Below are 12,159 nucleotides of genomic sequence, written 5' to 3'. Positions count from 1 at the left end.
GAAATTTTGTTTCAGGGTCATTTAATGTAATGGGCTGGGAATATGGAGGAAATGTGCTGAGGGTTTGGCAGGATGCAGGTCATGCCTCTTTAGGCAAATATGAAGACTGTGACTATGGTTTTAAAAATGCCATTCAGTTCCCAATTGCTATACATGCAGAATGATCTTGTGCTGAACTACATAATATTGTAACTATATCTGGTACAACAGGGTCATGCATGTCTTCTCGACCTGACACTGTTCTTTTACATACTGTATTCTGTATGTCAATTATCTGTCCTGCTATATTTCAGTGGGAACACCATATTACATGTCCCCAGAGAGGATACATGAAAATGGCTACAACTTCAAGTCTGACATCTGGTCCTTGGGCTGCCTTCTCTATGAAGTGAGTATAGTTTCAGAAACAGTAATTTCACATGTAACACATACTTTTTCAATGTTCTAGGACACTTAATATGTGAGTATTATACACATACAAAAAATAAAATGTTTAAAATCTGTATTATTAGGCAAAATAATTTATGTGTGTGTGTATTTTGGGAGTATATTAAAGAATGTACTAGTAGTATGTTCGGGATATACTTTAATTAATATGTTACTTCTGGAGTTGTTCTTGAGTTGGAGCAAAGGGTTTTGTAACTACAGCATCACACCTTGTACAACCTTCAACTTCTTATTCCAACTCTGACAAATGCCATGTACACTTAGTGAAAGTGGTAGCCAGGTTATCACAGGTAGCATCACATTCATACACTTACATATACTCACCCTTATTCATGTACATATTTACATATACAAATTCACACATGCACATCTACATTTCGGACACCCTTCCAGCTTCACTGCCTTCCTAGGCACAGGAGAATGCTCTTCCCTTGTGGCCCAGCAGCTGGTGACAGGGCTGGTCTCCTGCCCTCTTGCACGCCGCCGGCGTCTGAGTACCAGGAAATGATGTCACATCCTGGTGCTCAGGCTCATCATGCTGGCAATGAGGTAACGCTTTGCTGGTGGCTGTGCTGACTGGCCTTAACCATGAATTTTATATAGTGCCATCATATTTGGCAGTGCTGTACAATGGGTAAATAGGATATAATAAGTAGTATATATAGCATAACAATTTGACTTACACAAACACGATGTAAGAAGGGCCCTGCTCAAACGAGTTTACAATCTAGAGGGAGTTAGGGTGTATTACACAAGAGGTAAATATATAGTTATCTTTGATTGTATGTAGTTATCGAATACCGATATAGGACATTGAGGGCTATGTATCTAAAGCGCAAAGTCTGATGGCTTAGTATTTTATTGGTTGCTATAGGGGCTACTTTTTCCATAATCCAGTTTCATGCATCATTTCCATTTTGTCACTTGATACACACACATGTATCCAAATTGGTATTAGAAAATACATTTTATGTATATGTAAAATGTGTTAAGAATTGTACAGGCAAACATTTAGCGTAACGGTTGTCACTGGTGGTAACTGTATTGTTTGTTCTGTAGCCAGTTTGTTTCCAGTTAATGTTAGTGAATTCCCATTATAAATAAGGAACTGCTGGAAGTTGGGCTGGGTGCCTGAAGAGTCCAATCTGTTTGATGTCTTCAGCCTGTTTATTTGTATATTTGGCCAATTTTTTTCAGCAATAGAATTGATTCTCTGGCATCTCTATAAACGTTATGAAGCATTGTAGCTTTTGTAGCTTAAAGAGGTTTTAAAATTGGACTACAAAAGGGATCCCTCACAGTGCAGCCCTGGCCAAATATTGTATTATCAGTTTAATTAATTAAAAGAGTAAATTTAACATATATGTTGTCTTAATGGATAGTTTGTAATATAAAAAGGTGCTTTTTTTTCCAAGGACGGTGAAAATCTGCAGTTTATGATTTGATATTTATTTTATTTATTAGGGTACTGCCGGCAGACAGCTTTTCCCGTCAAAGGTTTTTGTATTTGACAGAATGGTTTCGCGTTAGAGCTCATACAGTCTTTTATCTGTATCCGTATTGGAATTTACTGTTGTATGTTAAATATAATTTATTAACAGAGGATGAGTTTTTGTGTATAAAAAGTGGTCCTGTTACTATGGTAACCAATAGAATGTCACTGCCGGTTAGAATGTGGATAAATTAAAATACTAGGGAAATAACATGGTATTTGAGTATTTAAAATATATGGAGGCCACTAATTTAACAGAATAGACAGAACTACACGGGAAATCAGCCACCCAGTAAGACCAGTTGTATGGAAAAGCTTACAACAGGAACCCACAATTCTCTTAAATCTAGGAAACATAACACACCAAAGAAGGAGTAGACTTGGTGAATAAGTTATTGCATTGTGCAATTTAGGTAGATAAATTGTTAATGCTTCCTGTGAAACGGGACGGGCACCCCATAATTCAAACCTCATGCCCTACACTTAATCAGAGAGATGCCTTCCCATTGGAAATTCTGCCAGAATGGAAATATGTCTTCAATTGAGGCCAATCAAATGTCTATTTTTATGCTATTAATTTTATGTTGGATCTGTAACGGTGTTTTTGTTGGTAAAATGGCAATGCAAACCTAATGGTAAAGACAGCTGGTATCTGCATATATTATGGACGGCTGTAAAACTGTTCTGGTCAAATCCAGATGGTGGTACACAAACCATGCAGCTGTTACATTTGTAATACTTGTTGCACCTAACAGATCTCTCTACTCGATAAGTCCTCCATCGATTGAAGAAGTATTTCTGTGTGTGTTTATTCCATCAGATTCTATAGCAGCTCGCAGTCAATGGACAGTAAGCAAAGCGTGTATCTCCTATACATTACACATAAAGCTTCTGTGGCATCCTTCCCTACACATTATTAAACCATGGCCAGGTTGTATGCATTTGGGAATGACATGCCTAATACTACATTTCGCAATGAATGAGCTAGAATTATCAGTTATTTAGTTAAAGCTCCAAACCCATAAATATAACCTTTGCATAAAGCTGGTAATTAATTCCGGGTCTGTATTAATCATTTTTATCAATGCAGCATGTAGTGTAAGAAGGAATGATGTGTGTGAATGGCAGGTGCAGGGCTACCTATAAATTTGTTCTAGGGTGTCAACCAATTCTGTTATACCAAGTTCACCAAATGCATTTCCATTTATTATAACTAAGTAGTTGTCCATGCAACTTAAGCGCTTTTTGTGCTGGGGGGGGCAGAAGACACTCTGAATAATCATCCAGCAGACATGCGGTTAACCCATATACAGCTGACTGCATTTGTACAGCAGCCATTTAAATTGTTAACGTTATGAAGCCTATTATTTATGCTCAATGTGTAAATCTAAGTCACTGTTATGTAGATTACTATAGTCTCTGTCATTCAACCAAACCCTTCCCCAGTCAGAAATCCTAATAACCCCTCTATGCCCACATGTCCTGCTAGGTTTGGGGGATTCTGTCATCTAAATAAATCAGTCGAGATAAATATAATAACCCCCCCCCCCATCTTGCTGCGAGCGATGCCTTTATCAACTCTAACAAGGAGAGCAATTTAAGCAAAAATATAACCATTCCCAATTTCCGTAAACCAGCCGCACGAGTGGTGGGCCCATTTATATAAGGTTATCTGGCTGTTCGGCTGTAATTGTTCTAATCAAAATGTCAAAATGTGGCCCAGATCCTACATCACAAACACTTATTAGGAATACACGGGGAATGCCTGAAGTCTCTATCCTACGCTCCAAATTCTTGGTTATTGAAGTCAAAATTTATGAAGCTTTATCGTTGAGGTTTAGGTCGCTGCGTTCAGCTGTATCAAACACAAAGTAATAAGGAGCGTTTGTGACTTGCGCTTTTCTCCCAGTCTGGGTAAATTTCGGGCTTTGTAAGTGCACAGCAAGCATAAAAGGGGCCAGTGGGACAAATTCTTTTGTAGTCCAAAGCAGTAACATTTAACCATTTTCCGCCTACTGGGCCTACAGAAGTTTAGATTCTATGCTTTATTTGGATATTCCTCCTATCATGAATTTTACTTTCATTCCATCACTACATTGGATCCACTACTATGGACAATGTTAGAGTTCTTATTGACCCACATTTTTCTGTTTGTATTGAACTATATACATCTGCCACATTCATGATAGGCGTATGTATATCCCTAGTATATGCCCATTCTCTTAATGAATTAGTTGTACACCAATGGTTCCCGGTTTCTTTCAGTGTCAGCCTTATAATTCTCATTCTCTAAGTTTGTGTATAAGAATGGAGTGTTAGTTCCTCTCTCCGCTACATGATGCCATCTTCAACACTTCTCCCATCTAGGACTGGTCATCAAGAGCTCCCCGAGCCATACAGTCTACCTCGCTAGGTTGGATTAATCACGGTGAAAAGAAGCGTAAGGGCCTCCACCCAAGTGTGTCTCGGCAGCTGCATCTGAATAGGAATAGAGAAAAGATTCCAAATATGACATCAGTATTTTAATGCGTTAATGCAAATGGTTTTTTATTTTATTTTTGATTGCCCTTATTCCTGAAACAGTATAATGAATATATAGCCAGGTAGGGAGGCTATAATATATTGCTGTGCGTCATTGTATCTCATTATAGTAGGTATAGGAAACATAGCTTGACATTTCTATATGCTGTACAGGTTGGGTATGTAGGCGACCCAAGTAATGGCGCCATTTGTAATGGCGTGAGTCGACTCCAAGGTCTGAAATGCTGTGGAAATGGTAGAAAAGCAAAGTGTAAAGAAGTTATAATAATAGTTGCTCTGGCGAAGAATTTTTATTATTATTTTCCTGTCACAATGGGGGTTTAATGTCTGTCACGGAAAGACACTCATTCTGCATTGGATCCCTGTCACATCGCATAGTAATGAGCGGAATATCTAACCCGCGGACGTAAGGGCAGAATAATTATCAAATAATCCCTTATTAAAATCCTAACGAGAGGCATTAAACAACAGCCAAGTAAAGACCCTGAAAGCAGCCGAGCTGCACACTCTGCTCACAGCAAAAACAGGATAATATCAACAATTACCCAGTATAAGCTCATTAGGACGGGGCCGCCGAGTGGCTCGGAGCTGGGGGTGACAGTGAAGGACAGTGACAAGGAGCTCTCCAATCACATAATGGTTTAATAAGCAGCTGGGGCACAGCGAGGGGCTGTACGCGGAGGGGAGATGCTGCCGCTTCTTGCCTACGAACCCCGGAGGCACGCTTAACCCATACCTCTCCACCTCATCCATGAGAACTGGACATTTTTACATTCTAGACTTTTTCTTTTCGGCGTGGAATTATTGCTCTGTGTTTCTGTGTATTATATTATACACACGGTTTTAGTCTGAAAACATATTATTTTGGTCGCTTATGTAAAGCATAAATCTATCCTTTGACCTTTGCGTTTCCATTTGCATTTATTTCTAATTGATTACAGTGGTGATTTAAAAGAAAATCCTAGTTTTATCCAACCTAAAGTATGTTGATTCACGGCATGTGTGCTCCTCAGATCCACATAAAGACACGAAAACTAAAACATATGCTGATTATTATTATTATTACATTACAATAATAATGTAAGTACAGAGATTGGCTTCTGTGTTTCTTAATCCTTTGGAAATTTATCATAACTTCTGCCGGATGGCTACCTGCATCTCTAACAGTCCTGTATGCGCCGCCGCATTGTATCACACTGCCATACATCGCTGAACGTGTTATTAACTTACATTTTACACTCTGTTTAGATGGCGGCCCTTCAGAGTCCATTCTATGGAGACAAAATGAACCTGTTTTCTCTGTGTCAGAAGATAGAGCAGTGTGACTACCCTCCTTTGCCCTCGGAACACTACTCAGAAAAGGTAAGAAGGGGTTTCTCTCTACTTAGCCTGTTGGGTTTCAGAGCCGGCTGCCGTATAGCTTTCCTTTTGAGATGAGTGGGATAATACTGGAATTGCTAAAAACGTTGTTATTAAATCACAATACGCTGTTTGCATAAGTGTAATAGGGATTGGAAACGTTGCAAAGCTTATCAACCTAACACATTTAGATCTATTCCCTACGTGTGAAAGATGGCTGCAATGGAAAGGATCGGCGTAGCTGGAGTATGTCGAGGTATGTGCTTATAAGTGCACATGTGGGCCTGAAGAAAACCAGCTCACCCGTACACGCGGTATGGCGCGTGCTCTGTGTGTTTGAGCTCGTTCCATATTTACCGCGGCACGCGGCTCAGTATTTGCCTGCTGGCTCCAGGAATTGGTGTAAGTTGACAGATGTGTTTCCTGTCTGTACAATTACTGTATGTCTACCTCCCTCTGGCAGTGCTAAAGAGCACATGTAAGTACAGCGATATGATTCTGGGTGCGAAGGAGTGTTTAAAGCTCCGAAGCACCAGCTCAGGCAGAGCCAGGCTCCAGATGGCGTGCATGCGCTATTAGCACGGAGTGAGAGTGCGTAGGGCGAGCCCTTTGGCTCCGGTTTATCTGTCTGTACATGCTGCTTCTGCCAGCAAGGATCACACATCTTCTTGTCTCAGAGATTCAGCACGTGAGAATCTGTGCCGTTAATATGAACCAGCCACGTCCGGCTTCAAAACCTAGTTTGCTCTTTTCCCACCAGCCACAAAATCACGGAACAGTCTGAAATAATAATAAAAAATATAGGAATAGATGAAAGTTACTAACCCCCCACACACACACTTTTACTTCCACATAAAGGCTTGTTTTCTCAATAGCTTGATACATATTTTCGCTTGGGGAGTAGTCTAGTAGTTTGAGTAGTTGCCCTTTTCCACACAGTTAGCCATGGTTTTAGGTCTATAACTTAAGTGACACAACATTGGTTGATTGATTTCGAATATTTTTATATTTAATGTTTTTTATATAGCGCCATCGTATTCCGCAGCGCTGTAGAGTGGGTAAGCAGGACATAAGTAATAATTTGATTTAAACAGAAACAACAGGTGAGGATGGCCCTGTACAATCTATAAAATGTGTTCAAGTGGGGAGTGGAACATGACGAGGCAAGGTGCGGAGGTATGATGTCATAGCCAAGATCTATATGTTATGTGTAAGTCAGAGGCAGGGGCGTCTAAAGGGCTGCTGGGTGCTGATGCCGCCGGCCGGCGCTACTTTAATACTTTTTTTTTAAATTTAAAATTTAATATGGCAAGCCGGATCGGCTATTAAATGAAAATAAAATAGTATTAAAGCAGCGCCGGCCGGCGGCATCAGCACCCAGCGGCCGTATGCGATGGCCGCCAAGTGATGGGATCAGCGTGAGGGGTGAAAGCTCCGCCCCATCGCACTCACCTTTCACCCCTCACGCTGCTCCCATCGCTATGCGGCCATCAGATTGTTGGAAATCGAATCTAAACGGCCGCTGGGTGCTGATGCTGCCGGCCGGCGCTACTTTAATACTTTATTTTTTTTTTTTTTTAATATGGCAAGCCGATCCGGCATATTAAATAAATTAAAAAAAAAGGATTAAAGCAGCTCCGGCCGGTGGCATCAGCACCCAGCGGCCGTTTAGATAAGTTTTCCAGCAGTCTGATGGCCGCATAGTGATGGGAGCAGCGTGAGGGGTGAAAGGTGAGTGCGAGGGGGCGGAGCCACTTCACTTGACTTGCCCCCCAGGCCTTAGGCTGCCAGCCCTCCCCTGGTCAGAGGTCTGGGCGGCACAGACTGCCACACCATGGTAGACAAACAGGGGGATGCCTTAGGAAAGATTTATTTATGCATGGGTCTGAGATTCAGGTGACGGGAGGGTGGAAAAAACAAGAAAAAAGATATTGGAAAGGAACGAAAGGTACAATTAATATGCAGTCGCAATATGGAGACTAAGGAGTACAGATACGGAGAAGTTGTAATAAATAAACGTTGTTTCCTCCTGTCACCTGTAATTCCTATAATTGTGCTCCAAACACACCCACATATATACATTATATACACACAAACGTATATACAAGCATATATATATATGTATTTTGTGATCAGATTACTTTGTTGATAGACAAATAGAATTTGTAAATCTCCATATTTGTATCTATACTGTGCAGGAATGAGCCAAATAGCTCCCTATGCAAAAAGCCCCATCTATTGCCCCCCCCTACAGGAACACTCTGTGTCTTTTTTATTATACATTTAATATACAGATGCAGGCGTTGATCCCTTATGGATGTCTTGCATGCATTGTGGAGGTTTTTACTGTAATCTTGAAGGCATATTCTACGATTGCCTGTACCCCCCCCCCGGGTCCTCCTCTCCTGATGTTATAGATCACTTATGTCCTGTTTAGCCATTGTACAGCGCTGTAGAATAGGATTGCCCTATATAAGACAATAAGTAATAATAATTTGCCTGGCACCACACTAAAACCGTGTTATTGCAGACAACCACAGTAATGAAAACCAGAACTGTATGCAAAGCGTAACCAATTCCCCAAATTTAAATACAACACATAATGTGTCTTTTTGAACGGTCTTAAAAGGATTTGCTTGTGCGTCTTGGCTGCGTGGCCTCAAAAAAAATCTTACTTGGCCATTATAATCCGGCATTACACCTGGGAATAAATGGTGGGGTTCATTATACCAGTAAAAGAGCAGGCCAAGCAACTAGCGCTGCCCCAGGTCACCATTCATCCTCCGGGTCGCCTCTTGTCTGCCAGATGCTTATCGGATCTGAGAATCAATAACTGAGCTCTCCTGCAGCTCTTGGTATTCATTTTACCCGCTGCTGCGACAGAAACCAGTATTGGGGAATATTACACTCCTGTCCTTGTTTTTATGACAACAGCGAATTTGTGAAATTGATCACATTTGAATGCCGTGGTCTTTTTTTTTTTTTTCTGCTCGTCCTCCTGGGAGGCCGGGGCTGGAGCAATGTCTGTACCTATCCGCTCAGCCATTCCCCACGGTCCTGCTTCTATGTAACCTCATAAAGATCCTGACTAAAGCGGCCCTTTCGCTTCCCGCTCGATGCTCCGGTAATTCTGCTTTTATGCACACCGATCGTGTTCATTATGTGTGATAAAATATTAAATGCCTCCACTGTTACATAGCCATGTAGAAACTTGAAAATTGCTCTTTCAGCTGTAAAATCATCGATTCACCATTATCAGACTTCTATCTCTAGCCAGCCAATTAAAGCGGTGATCTTTGGGGAGGAATACCTTGTTTTCCCGTATAGTGTGAAAAATGGCAACATTCCAAAAAATAAATAGCATATTTGTATAAAACCACAACAATTAGTATGTATTCTTACAAGGAACATTTTGCTTTGATACAAAAAGGATTTTTATAACACAGACAGAAACTGCTAGCAGAATTAAAAGTAAATAGATTACAATAAAAAAAGGAAAGGCTTTTAAGGTAAAGTTTGTAGGAACTAGTCGAGACATATATGCATTTTTTGCTAGTGTCATACATTTTTATTATATAAGTTATTGTTATGTATTACCAGTCTGATTTAATAAAATGTAAAGCGACATAACCCTATAAGATATCAGACAGCGACCTGTGCATTTTGTTATATTTACTTATATACTTTTGCCAACAAGAGTAAATCATTTCACATTTCTACAAGACCTCTGTTGAGAGTATAAGATCTTGGTGCCTTCAGCGTAATAGAAATATGTTTTTATGGTGAGACATGGGAATAATCATTGAAACAATGAAGCGCAGTGTGCAGTGCAGTGCGTGTAACACTTACCCCACCACATTGTGAAAAAAAACAAACAGATAATTAAATCAATTACTGAAACGGTATAAAAAAAACTATTTTCCGATCCGTCTACCATTGTGTGGCTTAACATTTTCACGGCTGTGTGGCAGGAGTTAGTCGATGGCTGGCTTCGGGTTGTGTTTCGTGTCCTGACTGGCATGTAGAGAACCTCAGTACCAAATATTGCTGAACAGAAGTCCCTCGCTATGTCTTATATTATATATTTGTAGTAGGGGTAAAACAGGAGCAAAACGTCCAGTGGGTCTGAAATGTGCATAGACCCCGAAAACACTCCCTTCGTAGGTAGTGTAAGAGGAGAAGAAAGGAGAAGAAAAATGGATAGGAAAGAGAAAATATAGATTGGGGGGAGCAGAAAGAGTAAATGGGGGGTGCAAAAGTAACACCCTAAAGGAGAGGGTATTAAAGAAGGTAAAGCCTGAAAATAACATTTATTTATCTAATATAAAGGAACATATGATTGAATTCTATGGTTTTAATTTACACAACTGTGTCTGCTTTTGTAGAGGGTAAATCTAGCAAAAGGTTGATTTGACATTTGTGGGACTTTCACACAATAAGTTCTACATAAATCAGTGTAGCTTAAGAGATAATGTGTGTTTTTAGCAGCAGTTTAAGATATTTTGGTAAAGGACTTCCACAAACACTACATATCAATGAATCCATTATGCTGCGGTATTTGGAGTACTAATACCCCCACTTTTTGCAGATTTCTCAACCAGGTCAAGAAGTTTAAAAAGACAAGAAATGCCTCTAGAGACTACATGCTCGTAGCATCGCCTTTCATTGGAAATTGTTTTCCATTTCGAATAATCTAATGCTCTGTTTTGCTTGCAGTTACGCGAGTTGGTCAGCATGTGCATTTACCCAGATCCAGACCAAAGGCCGGATATAGTTTATGTCCACCAGATAGCGAAGCAGATGCATATGTGGACCGCCAGCACATGAAAGGCTGAGGAGCTGCCATCCTCGAGAATAACTCCTCATCTCTGCCTTACTTGAATTACTTCTCATCAAAGAAGCAAAATCTCCAGGAACTTTCCCGAAGAGCGGAGTTTTCATTGCTATGGTCTGGTTAAACAAGGATCTATAGACCAGGCTTCAGGAGACAATATTAATTAATGGGTTGTAGATGCCATGTTACCTACCGTTCTAAGTCCTTTCGAGCAAGTTGTGTGTGTATATTGGGTAGAATGAGATTAAAAACTGCACATTCAAAAAAGGAGAGCATCCGCTAACTCAAATGTGAACGTTAAAATAATTCCTCTGATGAATTCTTATTGGTGTTTATACGTGCTAGTTTATTTTTTAGGATTTGTAGTTTATAACCCTTTGGGGTTTACCGAGCTCCTCAAATAATTAACTCTGAATTTCCTATTTAGCTGTAAATTCTTAAATGTATCTTGTTAGTATTTGTTTAAAAAAAAAAAAAATCTTATGCAGCGCTCTAGATTTTTTTTTATATATATATATATTTCTTCTTGTCAAGGAAAAGACACACATAACATAAAGGAACTTGCTTAAAGATTATGCTATTGATTTTACAGCGAAAACTGGCACATCGTGTCAAGATGTCACTGTAACTTTGCTTTGAAAAAGTAACTTTTATTTGCTTCCAGCTGAGAAACTTTTGATGGATTATATCAAACTCCAGGTTATTACCAACACAGGCGACAGAAGCAGTATTAACCTTACAAAGACAGTCCAGTATGGGGGTTCAGAATATTACTTTGATATTAACTGTGAAAACATCATTTTTAATGTGAAATATTGCATTATGCCTACAATTTGAAGGAAATCGATGAAGCACACAGTTTTTAACTGAGCAACATGTTCTTCAAACATTTTACAGTGATATAGTAAATATTATACTGGAAGGTCACTGTAAAAAGCCTCTTAGGACTTGCTGTTACAGTATATGATTCAAGGTGTAATATATGGCTGTCTCAAGAAGGGTAAGAAGATAAATACTTTAATAAACAATTTCTGTTGTATTTCGTATGATTCCCCCCACACACACACCACAAATGAAAATCATTTTACCTCCTAACCAATATTATATGATAAAGGTGCTTTATCACTAGTGAAACGACTACAAAATGTCCTTGTCTACTGTAGATGGCCACGGACCGCGGTTATGCCGCCTGAATCAACACTTGCTGCCTTTCCAAGCATCTCAATTCATGTTTCTGTATGTCCGAAAATCAGTATGAACACATTGAGGCCATTCAGACTATATAGTTCTGTTATAGTTTTTTTTTTTTTTCTAGGCTTTACTTGTCACAGTAAAGAAAGGCACACGGGTAAGAGGGTTACGCCCGGCAGTACACAGGTCAAGGAACACCCTATGGACAAAGGGATGAGATTCATAAAAGTCCATGTTGATGTAATGGGCAGGTGTCCCAAAACTTTAGTCCATATGGTGTACCTATTTTTTAAGT

General features: G+C 39.8%; 1 protein-coding gene across 3 annotated transcripts in view; it reads left to right on the top strand.

The window, feature by feature from the left end:
- Positions 1–11,701, top strand: part of NEK6 (NIMA related kinase 6) — a 91,444-nt gene extending 79,743 nt beyond the window's left edge. For all 3 annotated transcript variants that reach the window (XM_053472494.1, XM_053472497.1, XM_053472495.1), the window contains 3 exons: positions 294–388; positions 5,729–5,842; positions 10,556–11,701. In XM_053472494.1, coding sequence (XP_053328469.1) covers positions 294–388; positions 5,729–5,842; positions 10,556–10,666 — 320 coding nt within the window. In that variant the 3' untranslated portion in view covers positions 10,667–11,701. The remainder of the gene's footprint in view (positions 1–293; positions 389–5,728; positions 5,843–10,555) is intronic.
- Positions 11,702–12,159: the final 458 nt, after the last annotated feature.

This window comes from Spea bombifrons, chromosome 8 (genome assembly GCF_027358695.1).
Source record: "Spea bombifrons isolate aSpeBom1 chromosome 8, aSpeBom1.2.pri, whole genome shotgun sequence".
Taxonomy (NCBI): Eukaryota; Metazoa; Chordata; class Amphibia; order Anura; family Pelobatidae; genus Spea; species Spea bombifrons.
The sequence above is the reverse complement of the archived record's forward strand: the minus strand, read 5'-3'. Positions and strand labels throughout refer to the sequence as shown.